This window comes from Cavia porcellus, unplaced genomic scaffold, assembly GCF_034190915.1.
Source record: "Cavia porcellus strain 051 isolate PalLab524CR breed Dunkin Hartley unplaced genomic scaffold, mCavPor4.1 scaffold_6, whole genome shotgun sequence".
In the NCBI taxonomy this organism is placed as follows: domain Eukaryota; kingdom Metazoa; phylum Chordata; class Mammalia; order Rodentia; family Caviidae; genus Cavia; species Cavia porcellus.
In genome coordinates, this window is record NW_026947489.1 from 92251757 (window position 1) to 92271763 (window position 20007).

General features: G+C 42.3%; 1 protein-coding gene across 10 annotated transcripts in view; it reads left to right on the forward strand.

The window, feature by feature from the left end:
* The first annotated feature begins 9360 nt into the window (after nt 1-9360).
* Cdk12 (cyclin dependent kinase 12) overlaps nt 9361-20007 on the forward strand; it is a 76706-nt gene continuing 66059 nt past the window's right edge. For 8 of the 10 annotated variants that reach the window (XM_063251478.1, XM_013149602.3, XM_013149604.3 and 5 more), the window contains exons 1-2: nt 9362-11173; nt 17720-18604. In XM_063251478.1, coding sequence (XP_063107548.1) covers nt 10131-11173; nt 17720-18604 — 1928 coding nt within the window. In that variant the 5' untranslated portion in view covers nt 9362-10130. Of the gene's footprint in view, nt 11174-17719; nt 18605-20007 lie in introns of all 10 variants that reach the window. The other 2 variants (XM_013149601.3, XM_013149605.2) reach the window with 2 other exon arrangements.

Genomic DNA, 20007 nt, shown 5'->3' on the forward strand with positions numbered 1-20007 from the left:
TAACCGTGATCATGCGAGAGAGAAAGAGAAAAAGAAGGCAAGATACAAAAAATCTCGCGACAATTGGTTGTTGCGTTTTTCCCGCGAGATTTCTGCCCACCCAACCCGCCTTTCACTGCGGTCGTCAGGGGCCTCGGGCTCTGGGTATTGAATTTGCGAGCACGTAGAGTTCCGCTCCTCTGCGAAAACCGGCATTTTCGTTTAGGGAGTCAAGCAAGTTGCAAATTAAAAGCGCTGTCTCTCTTTGCGGAAAGACTAGCTTGTCAGAGAATATTGGTATCAAGAATTGTTTTATAGAAGGTGGTATATTGTAGCTAGTGTCTTTCAGTGGTAGAATGCGTGCTTAGGTTAGCATCCTCAAGGTTCAGGGTTCGTTTCCCCAACGCCACACATCAGTATTATCATCATCATCATAACAATGATAATAGTAACAGTAATTATAATAATGCAAGCTTCCCGTGAAATAACTTATGTCATTAAAAAGATACTGGTGTTAGGGCTGGGGATTTAGCTCAGCGGCATAAGTGCCTGCCTTGCAAGCAGGCAGTCGTGAGTTCGATCCCTGGTACCGATAAAAAGGAAAAAGACAAAGAAAAAAAAAAAGATACTGGTGCTTCATAACACGACGTTCGAGGACAACTTGATACTTAATTATCACTTTCTAATTTTCTAAATATTACAAATACTTCTTGAGCAATTACATTTTTGAAGATCTGAAAATGTGAGGTAAGTTTGAGGCAATCACTGCTCCTGATGGCATTAATTCTATTACTCATCTTTTATTGTATCCTCTTTTATAATTCTGTGAAAACAAGCAGTTTCGTTTGTTCTCTGCCCTGCAAATCACAAAGACTAGGTATTTGCCTGTCAATAAATCCTCACTGAGGAATTCGGCGGAATGTTCAGAAGTTGATGGCCACCGTTAGTGAAGAACTAGACAAAAACAACATTGCTACCAATGGATACAAATTCTTAATGTAACTAGGATCAGTTTTATTTTTATTTGTTTATTTGGTTGGTTGAGACAGGGTGTCAGTGTGTAATCCAGGATGGCCTTGAACTCATGATCCTCCTACCTCTGCCTCCCAAAATACTGGAATTACAGGCATGCACTACCACATTTGGCTCGCTTTAAATTTTTTTTTTTGTTAGTACACATTAACTTATTTTTTTAATATTCTTACATACACATCCTCAAAAATAATTATTTTTGAAAGGTTGAATTTTACCTAGTTTGCTGTAAGAATTTTAAGCAGAATTTAAACTGGTTGAGTTTTTTTTCCCACTTTTCAAAAATGATATTCAAACTGGGTGTGGTGACATGCCTCTAATCCTAGCACTGGGGATGCTGAGGCAGGAGGATCAGTTATGTTGAGGCCAGCCTGTGCTACACAACACCTTGTCACAAGAAAAAAAAAATGTTATTCAAACATTCTTCAAAGCCAGGTGGACACCTGGATAGATACTACATTTCTGGTGACAAGGAATATCAACAAAGATTTAGTGAGAACAAATGTTTGGGACACAGAAATATCTGTAACAGGCCCCCTGGAAGCAGAATGCAAGTTGCGATTGTTTGTTCCTCTTATGCTCATTCCTTAGTGTCACTACCAGTGAGTTTTCTTGGGGCAGAAACTTGGTATTATTTCTCTCTCTCCAATAACTAACATAGTTGGGCACAGTAGATAAATATTTTACTAACTAAAATACCTCGCAAGAAGGAACTCTGCTCTTGGCAATGCCCAAACATACTGGCCCTTTCTCATTTGTAGGGAATTCCCACGTTCCTTCTCTGAGACTCTTTAACAGACTTTTATTTTTTTGAGACAGGGTCTCACTGTGCAGTTCAGGTTGGCTTTGAGCTCACTTTGTAGCCCAGACTGGTCTTGAACTTGCAACGATCCTCCTGCTTCAGCCTCCTGATTGCTGGGATTACAGGTGTGTACTACCATGTCCAGCACTCAACAGTCCTTTTTGACTGCCAAGAGTTCCACATCCCACGTACTGTACCCTGAACTATTTCCCCAACCAGGACTTTTTTTTCCTTTTTTAATGATACTTTGTCTTGAACTCAATCTCACACATGCTTAGCAAGTACTCTAGCACTAAGCTACTAAACTATATCCCAGCACACACTTCTCCTACCATATGCCCTTTTCGAGACAGTGTTACTAAATTGCCTAGGCTAACCTTAACCTTACATTCCTCCTGTTTCAGCCTCACAAGTAGGTGGATTTATAGACATGTCATTATGCCATGCCTGACAGACAAGCCTTCTACTCAGTCTTCAATTTTTCCTTTCTCTATGTAAGAGAAGCAAAACCTCTGTAACCTCTGTCTTGAGGTCTTCTGTTACATTATTTCAGAAAGCATAGGTTGTTTTGTTTTGTGGTGTGGAGGATTCAACTCAGTGCCTCATACACAATAGTCAAGCGCTTTATGGCTGAGCTATTCCTAGCCCTGTTAAAGGATTTCAAATGTGTGTGGGGAGGACGATGGGTATTGGGGGATTGAATCCAGGCCCTTTGAGGTGAAACATCCCTGTTCCCTTTATTTCTTGTTTTAAGATAAAGTCTCATCAGGGATGGTGGTATACACCTCTAACCCCAGCATCCAGGAGGCTGAAGCAAATTGGAAGCCAACCTGGGCAATACAGTAAGTTCAAGGCCAGTTGGAACTACACATAGAGATGCTGCCTCAAAACATAAACAAAAAAACTAATAAATTGATAGGGGGTAGTTATTGTGAACTGTAGTTACATTTTTACTGTGTACAGCCTAAATAGAAACTTTCTGACCTAATTTGGAGGATTTTTAGGGAAAGTGCTGCCATCACAGGGTTGTCCTGGAGGTTATGCAAATACTGCAAGTGAAATGGTTCTAGAATTACTGAGTTGAATGTTTTTCTGAAAAGTGAAGCAACCCTTGGTTTACAGAAGCAGTATTCCTACCAGTTATTGGGCAATACATGAAGTTTACAGTGGGTTTTGTATTTTAAAAATTTGGACAAGCTGAGTATGGTGTCTCATGCTTATAATCCCAGCTCTTTGGGAAACTGCTGTAGGAAGATCACAAGTTGAAACCCAGCCTGGGAAACAATGAGGCCCTGTTTATATATAGTTGAGTAAAACCTGACATTTTCTAGAGTAAAATTTATCTGCCAAAGAAAGGAGATGTAGTGTAGTATAATATACTGGTTTAGCATTAAGAAGATAGCTGTCCCTGTGATTCCTCCACTTAGTGTAAATGTGGTAAAATCCAACTAATTATCTCATTTTCAACCTTTATTTGGTGCATGTAATAATGCTCATCCTGGCCAGGTGTGGTGGTGCACACCTGTTGTCCCAGCAGTTGGGCTGCTAAGGCAGGAGGATGACAAGTTCAAGCCTACCTGGGCAACTTAGTGGTTTGGGAAGACCTGTTTCAAAATAAAAATAAAAGGAGACTGAGTACATGTCTGCCATGCCACCACCCAGAAAGCAGAGACAAGGAAGATCACTGTGAGTTCAAGACCAGCCTAGGCTACCTAATCTGGATGAATAGAAAGACAGATGGCTGGGAATATATCTCAGTGTGAAGGCCTGGGTTAAATCCCCAGTACCATAAAAAATAATACCCAGCCAGGCGTGGTGGCACACGCCTGTCATCCCAGCACTTGGGAGGCTGAGGCAGGAGGATTGTGCCAAATTCAAGACCAGCCTGGGCTACAAAGTGAGCCCAAGGCCAGCCTGGGCTACATAGAGAGACCCAGTCTCAAAAAGTCAAAATAATAATAATAATAATATCCATCATGGCCACCTCACAAGTTTGTTCCACTGATGTTTATCAATAGGTTAAAAGAGTTACGTGGAAATTTGAAAATCATTATAGAAATTCAAGATATAACTTAAAGGGGCTGGGGATTTAGCTCAGTGGCATAAGCACCTGCCTTGCAAGCAGGCAGTTGTAAGTTCCATTCCAGGTACCGATAAAAAGGAAAAAGACAAAAAAAAAAAAAAAGATAAAGAGATTCGGGCCCCCCAAAAAAGCCTTAATTAAACTTTAAACTGGGCATAGTGGCCCACACCTGCTACTTGGGAAGGCAAGAGGCTCTCTTGATCCTGGGAATTCAAGGCCAGCTTGAGCAACACAGCAAGACCCTGTGTAATAATAAAAATTTTCATTCATTCATTAGGGGTCTGCTTCCAGAGATAATATAAAATAACTAAAGTTTCTACTGCTGGGTAATCTCAATGACCAGTTTTGTTCTTCCAGATATATTCATTCATTCATTTTTATTTGGAGACATGATCTCACTAATCTGCCCAGATTGGCTTCAAAGTTGCAATCTTCCTGCTTCAGCCTCTTTAGTGGCTAGGACTACATTACATGCTTCTGCCTCCATCCTCAGCTCTTCTACAACATGATACATCATCAGGATGCCTTTTCTACCCTGATCAAGATTTTTTTTTTTTTTTTTTTTTTTTTTGTCTTTTTGAGACAGGGTCTCGCTATGCAGTTCAGGCTGCCTTGAACTCACTTTGTAGCCCAGGCTGGTCTCGAACTCACAACGATCCTCCTACCTCAGCCTCCCGAGTGCTGGGATTACAGGCGTGAGCCACCACACCCGGCCCTGATCAAGATCTTGATCTCATAAAAGATGAGGAAAAAAAAAATCAGCGTGAATTTTGACGAATTTAGACCAAACCTAAAGAGGAGGGGAGTCAGTCCCTCCATCTAATATGAGCAGGTGTGTCTCATGCCATTTGCTGTCACAGAAAACATAAATGAGAAACAGTGAAAGAAGTTTTACCCCTAAATTTCAGTACTTAATTCTACCTTTTCAAAAATTTTCCCTTGATAGCATTTTACTTCCATCGATTAAAAAACTGTCATGAGAAAAAAAAAAAAAAGCTGTCATGAGGACGAGGGATGTAGGTGAATTGATAAGGTACTTGCCTAGTGTTGTAGTCAGGGGTTATACACAGAGAACAACTAGGATTAGGACATGGAGTTAATATTTTTATAATGGTCACCGAAAGTTAACACAGGAAAATGCAGGAAACCTATCTGCAACACCAAAGACATAGATTATTTAGTCAAGATCCTTAACCCCACGGCAATGTCCCACATGAGTCCAGATAGAAACCCAGAGCTCAGGACAATGCCTCCCATGAGTCCAACAGGAGGTCCAGAGCCCACAAGAAGGACTCACACCAGTCTCTTTTATGGATCCGTGCCGGAAAGACCCACGGGTCAGCGGTGGAAGCCAGAAAGTCTCTGCCAGCAGGATGAAGGAGCTGTGCTAGTGGGATGAGGGTTCTATGCTGGAGCCGAGAAGTCACACTCACAACAAAAACCAGAGCTATCCTGAAAGGCACCACAGCTGTCCTCAGCGACACAGAGGCCCGAGCTCCTCCAACAACAAGCACAGTCCGATATGTGCCAGGAAGCAACATGACAAGTTCATTCTGGAGACCAAGCAGCACATGTCTTCCCCTCCTCTGGAGCCAGGAAGCAATGCTCGATATGAAGACTAAAGCTTCTCCAAGAGAACCAACAGCTCAAGACAGTGACTCATAGGAAAACCCACAATGCCTCCTTAACGCCTCAACCCTCAACACCTCCCTTCTTCTCCTATTTATCCTGGCAACTTTCCTCAGTTGGAGCATCTTTACTCAATGCCATGCTGATGTAATCCAGCTGATGTTAAGTTGACCACCAGTTCTTAACCCGTAACACCTAGCCTGATGAAAGTTTTAGGTTCCAGCCCCTAGCATGGGAAAAAAAAAAAATGTGAGAAGTGGTCTTTAAAATAAATAAATAATTTTTTTTTTAAAAAGAGAAATGGTCCTTTACCAGAGATTTAGCTCAGCAGCTCAAGTGCCGGCCCAGAAAGAGCAAGGTTGGGGCTGGGGATTTAGCTCAGCGGCATACGCACCTGCCTTGCAAGCAGGCAGTCGTGAGTTCGATCCCCGGTACCGACAAAAAAAAAAAAAAAAAAACATAAAAAAAATAAAAAGAAAGAGCAAGGTCCTGAGTTTAAACCCCGGCATCCAAAGAAAAGTGGCTGTAATCCCAGTACTCGGGAGGCTGAGGCAAGAAGATTCCCTTGAGTCCAAGGATAGCCTAAACTAGCAAAATTCTGTCTCAAAAGGAAAAAAAAAAAAAAAGACGAGATATATTGTGGTGCCTACTACTATTATCCCGGTAACCTGCTGTGAAGTTCTGTACCAATTTCACTACACTGTCTAAATTGGCTTTGTTCCGTCTTTTACTGTTGTATTTTACTACCTTCAAAATAATAAAAACTAAAACTAAAAAAAAAAAGGTGTTTTAAGCAGCGTGTTTGGACGTTCCACAGATCTGTCTCTTGCCTCAACAGTGGTAGGATGGAACAGACCCGGGAGTGGACTCTTTCACCTTCCATCCACCTTCCAGGTACGAATTTGGGAACCATCTTCTGGAACATCTCTTCCTTCCAGGACATGGCCAATGCGGTTTTTTGTTTTTTTGTTTTTTTTCTTTCGTTTTTATCGGTATCGAACTCACGACTGCCTTCTTGCAAGGCAGGGGCTTATGCCACTGAGCTAAATCCCCAGCCCCAAACGAGGTTTTTTTGCTGGTGGCTCCTTATTGCTGATCAGCTGTGGCCTCCCAGATTCCTCAGAATTAATCCCCAGAGCCCAAGCTGCACCTGCGGGCCTCCTACACCTGCCTCTCTCTGGCGATGTGGCTCTTGCGGGCGGGTGTGGGCCATTTCTGCTGCCAGTTGGCTAAGAAGAAACTCGAGGGCAACAGCGTGGCGGCCACACTGTCTTCCAAGACATGCAGAAGCCTTCTGAAGATGAGTAGGGTAAATCCTTGGGTGCCATAAAAGCTTCCCTGACCCCAGGGAATAACCTGAACGAAGCTCTTCTGGATTTTGCACTCTGCCAAGACAGACCCCCATGGCTGTGCTTTCCTGGAGAACCCCTTCCTAGATAAGGAGGTAAAGCTCATCAAGGAGATGGGTAACCACCTCACTACTCCTGGCAGCCCCCAGGCGGGATGGGGTCAGTACCCTTACAAAGGCTCCCCTGTAAGCATGACTAGAAGGCCCCAGCTCTTGGCCGCCTCTGAGTGGCTCCTGCATCACCTGGCATCCAGGCTTTGGCCTAACCTTCTCCCTCCAGCCACTAGACAGTTTTTTTACCCTTTTGGAGCCTTCTTCCAAATCTTAGACCAAATGAAAATAAAGCCTTACTAGCTATGGTGGTGCATTCTTGTAATCCTAGCACTTGAGTGGCTGAGGTAGGAGAATTGTTGTAAATTGGAGACAAACCTAGGCTACAAAGCCTGAACTGCATATGAGACCCTGCCTCAAAAAGCCAAAACACACACACACACACAAAACAGAAGAAACGTCTTTTCAGTTTACAACTAAGATTTTTGGATTCAAACATTGAGGTAAAATTTTTGCTACTCATGAGCAAAAACCAGGACATTTTCAGGAAGTGTTTTGAGATGGAATTCTATTTTCATTAGGGTGATTTTCTTGTTTCTACTATCTGATCTCATTTTTTCCTATACAACCCTTACCAGTGTTCCTGGATTTTATTCTCCCTATGCCTTCCCACTGGGAATTGATTCCAGAATCTTTGCACTGAGGTACATTCCCAGCCCTTTATTTTTTTTAATTTTGAGACAAGATCTTGTTAAGTTGTTAAATTGACCAAGCTGAGCTCAAATTTGCGATCCTTCTGCCTTAGCCTCCCCTGAGGGCTAGGGTTATAAATGTACATCACCAGCCCCACCTTTCTATATTATTCCTATGGCATATATAATCTTACATCTTATGGTATGAATGTATTGTTGATATCCAACTTGAAGGCCTACTTAAATGGATACTATTATACTACAGAGAAAAGCCTAAAAGTCTCACCCCTCTGCCATTGCTAGGGATCTAACTCAGATCCCAGCACTAATGCTTTACCAGTGAGCTACATTCCTAATAGATCCCTCACATAAAAAAATTTGGTGGGGGGGACTGGGGATTTAGCTCAGCGGCATAAGCGCCTGCCTGGCAAATGCGAGGTCCTGAGTTCAATCCCTGGTACCGGCAAAAAAAAAAAAAATTTTTTTTTGAGACAGAGTCTCTCTATGTAGTTCAGGCTGGATTTGAGCATACTACCTGTAGCTCAGGATGGCCTAAAATTTGTGATGATCCTCCTGTCTCAGCCTCCTTGAGTACTAAGAGTATAGGTGTGCAGCACCATATCTGGCCCTCTCATAAATAAATATATTGGAAAGAAGCTTGAAGTGGTCATGGTGTCACACACCTTTAATACTAGCACGGAGATTGAAACAAAAGGATTACAAATTCAAGGCCTACTTTATCCTTTATGTTTATAAAAATATAAATGTAGCTGGGGATGTAATTAAATGATAGAGTGCCTGTGGGTTCAATTCCCCAGTACTGCAAAAATAAATTTTAAAAAATAATAAATATTAAGCTTGGGCAAGTTGTTTTTTTCTGTGCCTTTGCTTTCTTATTCACAGAATCCTATTCCAAAGAGCTGTGAAGATTGAATGGGTTAATTTGGTTCTTTGTTTTCTCATTAGGCAGTCTAGGCTGACCTAAACCCACTACATCCCAGGTGTTTGTAGAACCTGTGATCTCCTGTTTTAGCCTTCAGAGTGTTGGGATTGCAGACCTCCATGCGGTGGAACGGATAAATTTGTTTGAAGGTGGTGGTGCCCGCCTTTAATTCCAGCACTCAGAGAGGCTTAGGTGGGAAGAGCTTTCAAAGCCAGCACGCACTACATAGCAGAGACCCTGTCTGGAAAAACAAACAATGAGAGACTAGTGTAAAATGCTATTCTTGTTCATAATTGTAATCCTTTGCGTGAAAATAAAACGCTAAATTACCGCTAAGAGCCATGGGGCCATCTCAAAGGGAAAGAGCACTCTCAGGTTCTCCGAAGAGTGGAGAGAGATAGGGACTCACGGCGGAAGAACTCCTGCCTATATATCTGACGTGACTTTGACTCAGCTGAGGTACTAGCAGGATTATAGCTCAATTACCCTAATTTGTTCATCTTCTCTGCTTCTGGACTTTATCAGTAAAATTGGCCTGAGGCTGTGTTGTCCTGTTGGGTAGTTATGAGGATTACCGATAATGTATGCAATAAATGCCTGGCGCAGAGTCTACACCCAAAAAATGGGGAGCATTGTTTAGGCATTGAAGGACTTCAGGTTGCAATGTCCCTATTTTCACGCTTTGCCCCTTTAAAAATATCCTTATCCTACTAGTTAAAAGCCTTCTTACATGAGTATGAGAGCTAGGAGTGTTTGTTCAATCAGTTCAATGAGGTTTAGGTTTAAGAAACTTTTATTTTTTCCCCAAATTTTGGTCAGCTCCGTCTCAACAAACCTCTCAACAGGGGAGCAAGAAGCTTATCGCGAGAGTTTGGCTGTGGGCGTTTCTTGTGCCTCTCCGGTTCTCGCGTTGTTTGATCCAATAGTAGAGCGAGGCGAAAGGGGAGCTCAAAATATCGCGAGGTCCTGTGAGACTCTCGCGATGTTTTCTGCGCTTGCCCCTCCCCCCTCCTCCAAGTGCCGTTTCGGTTTAATCTAGTGTGTGACTGAGTGTGTGAGGGAGTGAGTGTGTGTGAGGGGTGGTACTGAGGTGAGGCCGAGGCTAGGAAAAGGGGCTTCCTCGGGAGCGAGGAATAAAGGGGGCGTGAATCGCCTAGGCCGCGGGACCCCGGCGACAGGAAGCTGAACCGGGCCACCGGGAAGGGGAAGGGCCCTCGCAGTGCCCATAGGGCCCCAGAGCCAGAGTCGGCCCCGCAGCCCAGGGCCGCTGCGTTTCTACTTCCTCGAGTTCCCGGCAGCCGGGCCAGAGGAGAGCGGCTCAGCAGGGCGCGGGGAAGGACGCGGTCTCACAACTCCGCCGTGAGGAACTCTGGTCTCCTTCGCCCGTCTCTCCCCACCTCATGTAGGAGGGCGCCGAGGCGGCGGGAGGGGGAGGAGCCCGGCCGCGCGTCCCTTCCCTCCCAGCCCCGACGAGGGGCGCTCGGGGGGCGTGGAGTTGGGCCGGGGGCGGGAGGGGCGGCTTCGTGCGGCGCCGGGGAACTTTTCCCCGTCTTCGGGCCGTGGCGAAGGGAATGCCCAATTCCGAGAGACATGGGGGCAAGAAGGACGGGAGTGGAGGAGCCTCTGGAACTTCGCAGCCGTCATCGGGAGGTGGCGGCTCCAACAGCAGAGAGCGTCACCGCCTGGTGTCGAAGCACAAGCGGCACAAGTCCAAGCACTCCAAAGACATGGGCTTGGTGACCCCGGAGACGGCATCCTTGGGCACAGTTATCAAACCTTTGGTGGAGTACGATGACATCAGCTCCGATTCCGACACCTTCTCTGACGACATGGGCTTCAAACTGGACAGGAGGGAGAATGATGAGCGGCGTGGAACGGATCGGAGCGACCGCCTGCACAGACACCGTCACCACCAGCACCGACGTTCCCGGGACTTGCTCAAAACCAAACAGGCCGAAAAAGAAAAGAACCAGGAAGTGTCCGGCAAGTCGGGCTCGGTGAAGGACCGGACGTCGGGAAATTCCAAGCGCTCAAATGAAGAGGACGACTATGGGAAGGCACCCCTGTCTAAAAGCAGCGGCAAGGAATCGCGGTCGTCTAAGCTGCACAAGGAGAAGACCCGGAAAGAACGAGAGCTGAAGTCCGGGCACAAGGACCGGAGTAAGAGTCATCGGAAAAGGGAAACACCCAAAAGTTACAAAACCGTGGACAGCCCCAAGCGGAGATCCCGGAGTCCCCACCGGAAATGGTCTGACAGCTCCAAGCAAGATGACAGCCCCTCAGGCGCCTCTTACAGCCAAGATTATGATCTTAGTCCCCCCAGATCGCACACCTCTAGCAATTATGACTCCTACAAGAAGAGTCCTGGAAGCACTTCGAGAAGGCAGTCGATCAGCCCCCCGTACAAAGAGCCCTCTGCCTACCAGTCCAGCAACCGCTCGCCAAGTCCCTACAGTAGACGACAGAGGTCCGTGAGTCCCTACGGTCGCAGGCGGTCGTCCAGCTATGAAAGGAGCGGCTCATACAGCGGGAGGTCCCCCAGTCCCTACGGGCGGAGGCGATCCAGCAGCCCTTTCCTGAGCAAGCGGTCCCTGAGCCGGAGTCCACTTCCCAGGTAAGCCACCTTGCGGGGTGGGTTGTGCGGGCTGGCAGCTGCGATAACATTTTGTTTAAGTCTCCAGTGTTCATCATTGACTAGGACGCTTTGCTGCTGCGTAGTCATTCAAGCAGGTGAATCTGGTCTTTCCTAAACCCAGAATTTGAGAAGTAAAGATTTCACTTGCCTCCAGCTGCTAAAGGTAGGTAACTGTACTTTCAGAAATGGGAGCTTCGGTGTGAGAAAAAAACGTGCCTCTGCCTAGTTAGTGCGTGCTGCTACTCTAGTTCCCACAGCTTCTCCAGCTATTTCTATTTTTTTGCTTTAAATTTTTACAAATCATCTTGTTATTAGTGCTTAGTTTTATTGCATCAAATTGGAGACTTGAGAAATTCCTAATTTTCATTTGTGGTATCATCTTGAGGACCGTTGCAGGTCGTCCCTGATTTATACTGTCTGCTGAGTGCCCAAAGCTCTAAGTTTATTCATTGCTAATTGACACTTTTTCTTTCTTTCTTTCTTTCTTTTCTTTTTTTTTTTGTCTTTTTGAGACAGGGCCTTACTATGCAGTTCAGGCTGGCCTCAAGCTCATTTTACAGCCCAGGCTTGTCCTGAACTCTCAATGATCCTCCTGCCTCAGCCTCCCGAGTGCTGGAATTCAGGCGTGTGCCACCATGCCAGGTTGCTAATTGACACTTAAAATCTTTAAAAAGGTCTAATCTTTTAACAAACATTGTGCTGGAGGCCTAGCTGATCAGTCCATCTTTGACAGTATAGAAGAAATTGATTTCAAGGATAGTTTGTTTCTCTCTACAGAATCCTGATTGACATACCTACGAGAGCACTGGCAAGTTTCAGAATTTTTCTCTACAAATACTGTAATCCTTCACCGTAAGGGGTTTGTTTGTTTGTTTTTGAGACAGGGTCTTGCTATGTAGTTCAGTCTTGCTATGTAGTTCAGACTGGCCTTGAACTATGTAGCCTAGACTGGCCTCCAGCTCACTGTGATTCTCCTGCCTCAGCCTCCTGAGTGCTGGGAATTCCGGTGTGCACCACTGTGCCCACCTCACCATGAAATTTTTGCAAGAAAGTTACGTTTGAAATTTCAGCGTAAAGGGCCAGGGATTTAGTTCAGTGGCATAAGCCACTGCCTGGGAAGCATGAGGGCTTGAGTTCAAGCTTCAGTACAAAAAAAAAAATTCGGCTTAAGAGTGAATTACCTGTGGAAAACTTTGTGTATCCTTAAGAAATAAAGAACTGTACCTTCTTTGTAGACTCATCTTTGCCCACAGAAGCAGAACATGAGCTTTAGACATAAGTGAAATTCTGGTGTTGCTTTATGATTTTGGCAAATGATTTAATTTCTTTCTTTTCTTTTTTTTTTTTTTTTTTTGTGATACTGGGGATTGAGTTTAGGGGTCCTCGCACTTGCCAGGCAGGCGCTTATGCTGCTGAGCTAAATCCCTGTCGATTTAATTTCTTCATGCCCAAGTTTTTTCACGTGTACCTACTTCTAGGGTTGTTGGGAGGATTAAATTAATATAAAATGCATAGCATAGTACTTTGGACATAGTTCTGCTCAGTAAATTCCTTTTTTTTTTTTTTCAGTAAATTCTATAAGAATATTGTGGAATACTTTGAAACTTCCAAAAAGTGAAATAATGTTAACTTGAAATTTATCCAAATATTTTGTATGTCAAAATACTTTTTGCTAACATAGTTCTTCAAAAACTACCTTTGGGGGCTGGGGATTTAGCTCAGCGGCATAAGTGCCTGCCTTGCAAGCAGGCAGTCGTGAGTTCAATCCCTGGTACCGATAAAAATGAAAAAGACAAAAAAAAAAAAAAAACTACCTTTGATTTATTGAACTGCAAGACTCCCGTAAAGGGCTGAAGTTTCTTAGTATTTTCTTCCCACTTTACCATAAAATTTCTGAAATAGAGGTTGAAAGAATTAAATGAACAGCTATGTATCTAACACCTAGATTCTACAGTTAATATTTGCCATGTATTTTATCACATATCTGTTGCTCTCTCTATCAAATCATCTCTTTATCTCAAATTAAGTTCCAGTTTAGTAGTATACTTTAAATATTTTAGCATGTATAGTATTCCCTAATGTTTCAATATTTTTAGAGGGCTGGAGGGAAAAATTATGTACAGTGAAATACAGAAGTGTACCTTTAGTAAAATTGAATAGTTTTTTTTTTCCTTGAGACAAGGTCTCACTGTGTAGTTTAGGCTGGCCTGGACTGTCACCATGTAGCCCAGATTGGTCTCAAACCTGTGATCCTCCTGCTTTAGCCTCCTAACTGCTGTGATTACAGGTGTGCACAACCACATCCAGCAAAATTGTATGGTGTTTGTCTTTTATTTATTTTTATTTTTTAGACAGGGTAATTCAAGCTGGCCTCAAACTCATGGTGATCCTCTCTTGCCTCAGCCTCCAGTGTGTGGGGGATCACAGGCATGTGTCACCACACCCAGCAAAATTGCATCGTTTCTAAAGGAAACCTAAGAAATAGTCTCAGAATATTTTAAGAGAGTATTTCCATTAAGGCATTTCAAAGACTTTCAAAGACAAGGCAGAATAGAGAAGGCTAAACCACTAGAGCAAGTATCAGTTAAAAACTTTTTCGGCATTCCTTTGATTTCTAGAGAAAACAGCATACCTTAAGTTCTCTTATGTGGGCTGAGGAACTACTATCTAATTGAAATGAGTGTGTTCTCTTATGTGGGCTGAGGAACTACTATCTAATTGAAATGAGTGTGATAATAGCGAAAATAAATCTAGAAAGAACTGAATGTGGTGGCACATACTTTTGATCCCCACGACTCTGGAGGCTGAGGCAGGAGGGTCACTGTGTTGGAGACCAACCTGGTATACATAAGCAAGTTTAAGGCCAACCTGAACTATATAGTAAGAGCCTGTCTCCAAAAAAAAAAAAAAAAAATCCCACAAAAAACAAATCTAGGAAGAATTGGAGAGACGATGTGGTGGTAAAAGATACAGATGTAAATGTTACATAATATTCTTCCCAGAGATATGTGAATATTCTTTATTTGCTTGTATAGAGTAGTATGTAATTGTATATTTACATTACATATTTTTCTCATTCATTGGAATTCTTGACAGTAAGTACAACCATTTTGTAGTTAGGGCACAGGAGCATAAAGATCCCATCTATGGTATTTGTGCTTTTCCTTGGAGGATAATGAAACAAGCACTATCATTTTAAAAGACAGGAGCTGGCTACAGTGGCCCACCCCTGTAATCCCAGCATTCGGGAGGCTGAGGCAGGAAGATCACCACAAATTGGAGGCCAGCCTGAAATATTTATAAAACAAGACCTTGTCTCAAAAAAAGTTTAAAAAGAAAAGAAAAAGAAAAAAAACCTGAAAATAACAGAAATGCAATGTCTCTATATCCCAAATTATCAGTGATTTATGATAGCATTTTCATTCCAAATGTGCAGTACCTTACAATTCAGAGGGGAAAGTGCCTGTGTTTTAGTAGACACATTACTTATTGCTGCCTGTATTTACGTATTTCTTGTTTCCTTTCCCTGTTTTTGGAGTGGACTGGAAGTCAACTATAGCGTTTGTATCTCTAAAAATACTGCAAGTGAATGACCACTGAGGTGTTCTATTTACAATAAGTTTCTGTTTAAACATGAAGTTTGCAGAAGAGTTCCTTAGGAAGAATGGATCACGCTGAAAGATGAAGTTGATAATGCATGGTAGCTAGCGTTACTTAATGCTTAGGATTTTAGACACTTATTCAGGAACAGAGATGTTTCATTTCTGCTGTAATTTATGCGGGGAATAATTTTAGTCACATATAAAAGAAATGTATTAGTTTTCTTAAGAGTGAGTAGATACTTGGTAGATCTGTTAACTACTTTCAGTGTCTTATATCATCATGTTCATGTATATGCTGTTTTTCAATACTGTTAATTCCAGTAATTTTATGCATAATTTTTTTTTTTTTTTTGTCTTTTCCCTTTTTATCGGTACCGGGGATGGTACCGGGGATCGAACTCACAACTGCCTGCTTGCAAGGCAGGCGCTTATGCCGCTGAGCTAAATCCCCAGCCCCCTTTATGCGTAATTTTTAGAGTAAACTTCCTAAAAACAATATAGGTGAAAAAAACTATGATTACCACATGAATTGTTTCTCTTATACATACATGTGGTGAGGGGGTTGTTTGGATGAGTGGTTGTTTTTGAGACAGCGTCTTGGTGTGTAGTTTAGGCTGTCCTTGACTATTTAGGCTGGCTTCAAACTCCTTGAGATTTCCTGCCTCAGCCTCCCAAGTACTGGGATTATAAACACGTGCCACCAGACCTGGCTCTTACGATGTTTGTTTTGAAATATTTTGCTCATGTCAGTTTTACCAATGATCAAAGGTAAAGGAAGGTAATGATAAACTGCAATGGAGACAGTTTATTTCACAGTAATGGGCAAATTATGTTTTGTGTAGTCTTTTTTTTTTTTTCCAGTCACATTTTAGGGATTGTTGTTTGGTTTTGCCTCACTTGCGGCTTAAGCAGGTTAAGCTTTCATAAAATGTAAAAGGAATGAAAGTGATGGGGTTTCAAGTTAGAAAAATCAGCCCCGTAGATTTCCAGATTTTATTTCCTACTCCTTATGAAGAAAATTAATAGAATCTACCATAATACCTTGCCTTATGAGCACCTAAGAAGTTGACTGAGAGTCATTTTACATTTAAAGGGTAAGAAGCTGTGATAGTTTGAAAACTTATTGTTTTTAAAATTTTTATTTATTTTGAGACAAGGTCTTACTGTGCAGTTCAGCCTAGCTTTGAGCTCATTACATAGCCCAGGCTGGCCTTGAATTCATATTCATCCTCCTGCCTTAGCCTCCCAAGTGTTGAAGTTACAGGTGTGTGCCACCCTGCCTGGCTCTAATAAATTATTTTGCCAAAAATTTTCCTTTTTACATTCTTGTACATATTAACTTTTTTTTTTTGTCTTTTTTGTTTTTATCGGTACCGGGGATCAAACTCACGACTGCCTGCTTGCAAGGCAGGTGCTTATGCCGCTGAGCTAAATCCCCAGCCCCCTTTTTTTGGTCTTTTTGAGACAGGGTCTCTCTCAAGCTGGCCTCAAGCTCACTTGGTAGCCTAGGTTGGTCTCGAACTTGCAACGATCCTCCTGCCTCAGCCTCCTGGGTGCTGGGATTACAGGCATGAGCCACCATGCCCGGCTGTACATACTAACTTTTATATATTGTGGATTTGTCTGCCATGGCACAATTATTTTATAAGCTAAGACTACAAGGGACATTTTCCTAGGCTCTGCCATTTTAGTAGTTCACTAGTTTAAAAAGTTAGGGTTTGGTAAGGCATTCTAGTTACCTTTAACTTCATGATAGAGAACCCACTTTTACTGTACAGTGTTGTCTTTTTTTTTTTTTTGCCATCTTTTAAAAATTGTGAATGTGGCTATTTCTTTTTCAATATGGGAAAGTATTGATTAATCATCTTTTAATTAAATAAGAGTAGGTAATTTTTAGCGTTACATGATTTAGATGTGTTTTCATGCAAGATTTAGTTTTTTCTAATCTGCATTTACTGAACTTTTAATTTTTAGGATAGTTTTAGATTTACAGAAAAGTTACAAAAATAGTGCTGAGAATATCCTGATATATCCTTGCCCCTACTTTTCTGTATGGTAAACACGTTGTGTTAGTTTGGTACATTGATTAACAGACACACACACACAGAGGCACGCACACTCATAGTCTCTCTTGAAGATTTACAAGGATGCTAAACCAGCACTCTGTGACAGTTATATCTCCAATTCATTTAGTTTTTAGCTTTTATTTTGAGACTTGTCTTGCTAAGTTGTCCAGATTGGCCTTTTTGTAATCCTCCTGCCTTATCCTCCTGAGTACCTGGGATTGTAGGCATGTAGGACCAGCTATTTGTCAGAAATAATGACCTGATACATTAAATGAAGTCTAATAATTTATTCAGATTAGTCTTCACCTTAATATCTATTTTTTGTTCAAGAATCCTGTTCATTATATTTAGCCAGCCCTCTTTAGGCCCTCTTTGGTTGTTTTGTTTAGTTTTGCTACTGGAGATTGAACCCTGGGCCTTCATGCTGAGATATCTTTCAGACACCTTTTATTTTAGTTTTTATTTTATTTTTCTCAGATGGGCTCTTACTATGTAGTTATGAATGGTCTTAAACTCACAGGTAGCCCAGACTGGCCTTAAATCATAGGCTTAATCATGCCTTTGTGCTGAAATTGCAGGTGCAGACTTCTACTCTTGGCTTTATTTTTTGAGACAGGATCTCCTTAGGTCACTAAGTTGCCCAGGCAGGGCTCAAACTTGTGGATCCTCCTCCTGCAGGCTCCCAGGTTGCCAGATGGGGTTTCAGGCATGCTCCAGCATGCCCAGCTAATCTATTTTTAGATTGATAAATTACTCAAAATGATTTTGAAATTACACTATTCTTTAAGTTGTTTGCTGATGTATTTTCCTCTATGTGTTGTTGTAGTCTATCCATTTTAAACTTTCTGTTCTTCCAGTAGGAAATCCATGAAGTCCAGAAGTAGAAGTCCTGCATATTCAAGACATTCATCTTCCCATAGTAAAAAGAAGAGATCTGGGTCACGCAGTCGTCATTCCAGTATTTCACCTGTCAGGCTTCCGTTGAATTCCAGCCTGGGAGCTGAACTTAGTAGAAAAAAGAAGGAAAGAGCTGCTGCTGCTGCAGCAGCAAAAATGGATGGAAAGGAGTCCAAGGGTTCACCTATATTTTTGCCTAAAAAAGAGAATAGTTCAGTGGAGGCTAAGGATTCAGGCTTGGAGTCTAAAAAGTTACCCAAAAGTATAAAGTTGGAAAAATGTGCCCCAGACACTGAACTGCTGAATGTAACCCATTCAAACACAGAGGTCAAAAATTCTTTAGATACAGGGAAAGTAAAGTTGGATGAGAACTCTGAGAAGCATCCTATTATGAAAGATTTGAAAGTACAGGGAACAAAAGACTCTAAACCTGTAACACTGAAAGAGGAAATTGCTACTCCAAAGGAGCCAGAGATACCAGAAAAGAAGACCCCTCCACCTCTCCCCACAATTACTTCTCCACCTCCTTTACCAACTACTACCCCTCCCCCTCAGACACCTCCATTACCACCTTTGCCTCCACTACCAGCTGTTCCACAGCAACCACCTCTGCCTCCTCCTCAACCAACCTGTAGTCAGGTTCCTGCTCCCAGTACGTCAACTTTGCCCCCCTCTACTCACCCAAGGACATCTACTCTGTCCTCTCAGGCAAGTTCTCAGCCCTCTGTACACATTTCTGTGAAGACTCAAGTTTCTGTAACAGCTGCTATTCCACATCTGAAAACTTCAACATTGCCTCCTCTGCCTCTCCCACCCTTGTTACCTGGAGACGATGACATAGATAGGTAAGTCTTATAGTTAACTGGGGAGAAACAATCCTCTTGATCTAAATGTATTTTCTGTTTTTAAGCTTTGTCAAACTCCTATTGCATGACTATTCAGAATGCTTCTATGAATAAGAAGTGCCTCTGTTGTTTGCTTTTCAGTGAAAAAGTCCATTTTCATGCTATTATTACTTAGAAAGAATTTAAGGCCTATAAAACTCCTAAGTTTTTGATAAAGCTAACAAATTCACTTTTTAATTTAATTTTATTTTTTAAAAATTCATTTTAGCGGTTGGGGATTTAGCTCAGTGGCATAAGCGCCTGCCTTGCAAGCACGTGGTCGTGAGTTCGAACACCGGTACCGATTAAAAAAAAAATTTAACAGTATTTTTCCCTATTTATTTACTTATTTGTTTGTTTTGAGACAGGGTCTTGCTGTATAATTCAAACTGGCCTCGAACTTGTAACAGTCTTCCTGCCTCCTGAGTGCTAGAATTACAGGCATGGTTCATCATGCCTGGCTGTTTTTGTTTTAAAATTTTAATTTTATAAATAAATTAATAAAATAGTATAATTAATGTTCCTGCATATCGTACTTCATTAGGTTCACCAGTTATTAACTTTGGTGGGAAAGGGGAGATTGAGATGGGCTCTCTGTATGTATCCTAGGCTGGCCTTGATTTTGAGATTCTCTTGTCTTAGCTTCCCAAGTGCTGAGATTACAGGTTTGTACTATTACGTCTGACTAATTTTTTTTTTTTTTTTTTTTGTGCAGGGGGAGGGTGGGTACTGGGGATCTAACTCATGACCTCATGCTTGCCAGACAGGAGTTTGTGCTACTGAGCTATATTCTTGGCCCTGTCTGCCTAATTGTTAGCATTTTGCCACATTTGGGTTTTTTTTGTGTGTGGGGGGGTGTCTTTTTGAGACAGGGTCTTGCTATGTAGTTCATGCTGTCCTTGAGCTCACATTGTAGCTCAGGCTGATCTAAACTTGAAACAGTCCACTGCCTCAGCCTCCCAAGTGCTGGGATTACAAGCATTGAGCCACCATGCCTGGCTCTACATTTGTTTTTTTGGCTTTGTTTGTTGTTTTTGTGGTACTGGGAGTTTAACCTAGAACCTTGGATGTGTTAGTCAACTCTACCTCTGACCTATATTCTTAGCTGTCTTACTTACTTTATTTCCAGTACTGAGGATTAAACTCAGGACTTTGCACATGCCAGGCAGGTATTGTACTGCTAATCTATATCTTTAGCCCTTCTAGCCCTTTTATTGTGTTTTATTTTTTAACCAGGAATCAAACTCACAACCTAGCATTTACCAGGCAGGTGCTTATGCTGCTGAGCTAAATCCATAGAATTCATAGCTTCCCAAGTAGCCAGAATTGCAGGTGAACAACACCTTCCCCAATTTGACCTTTGT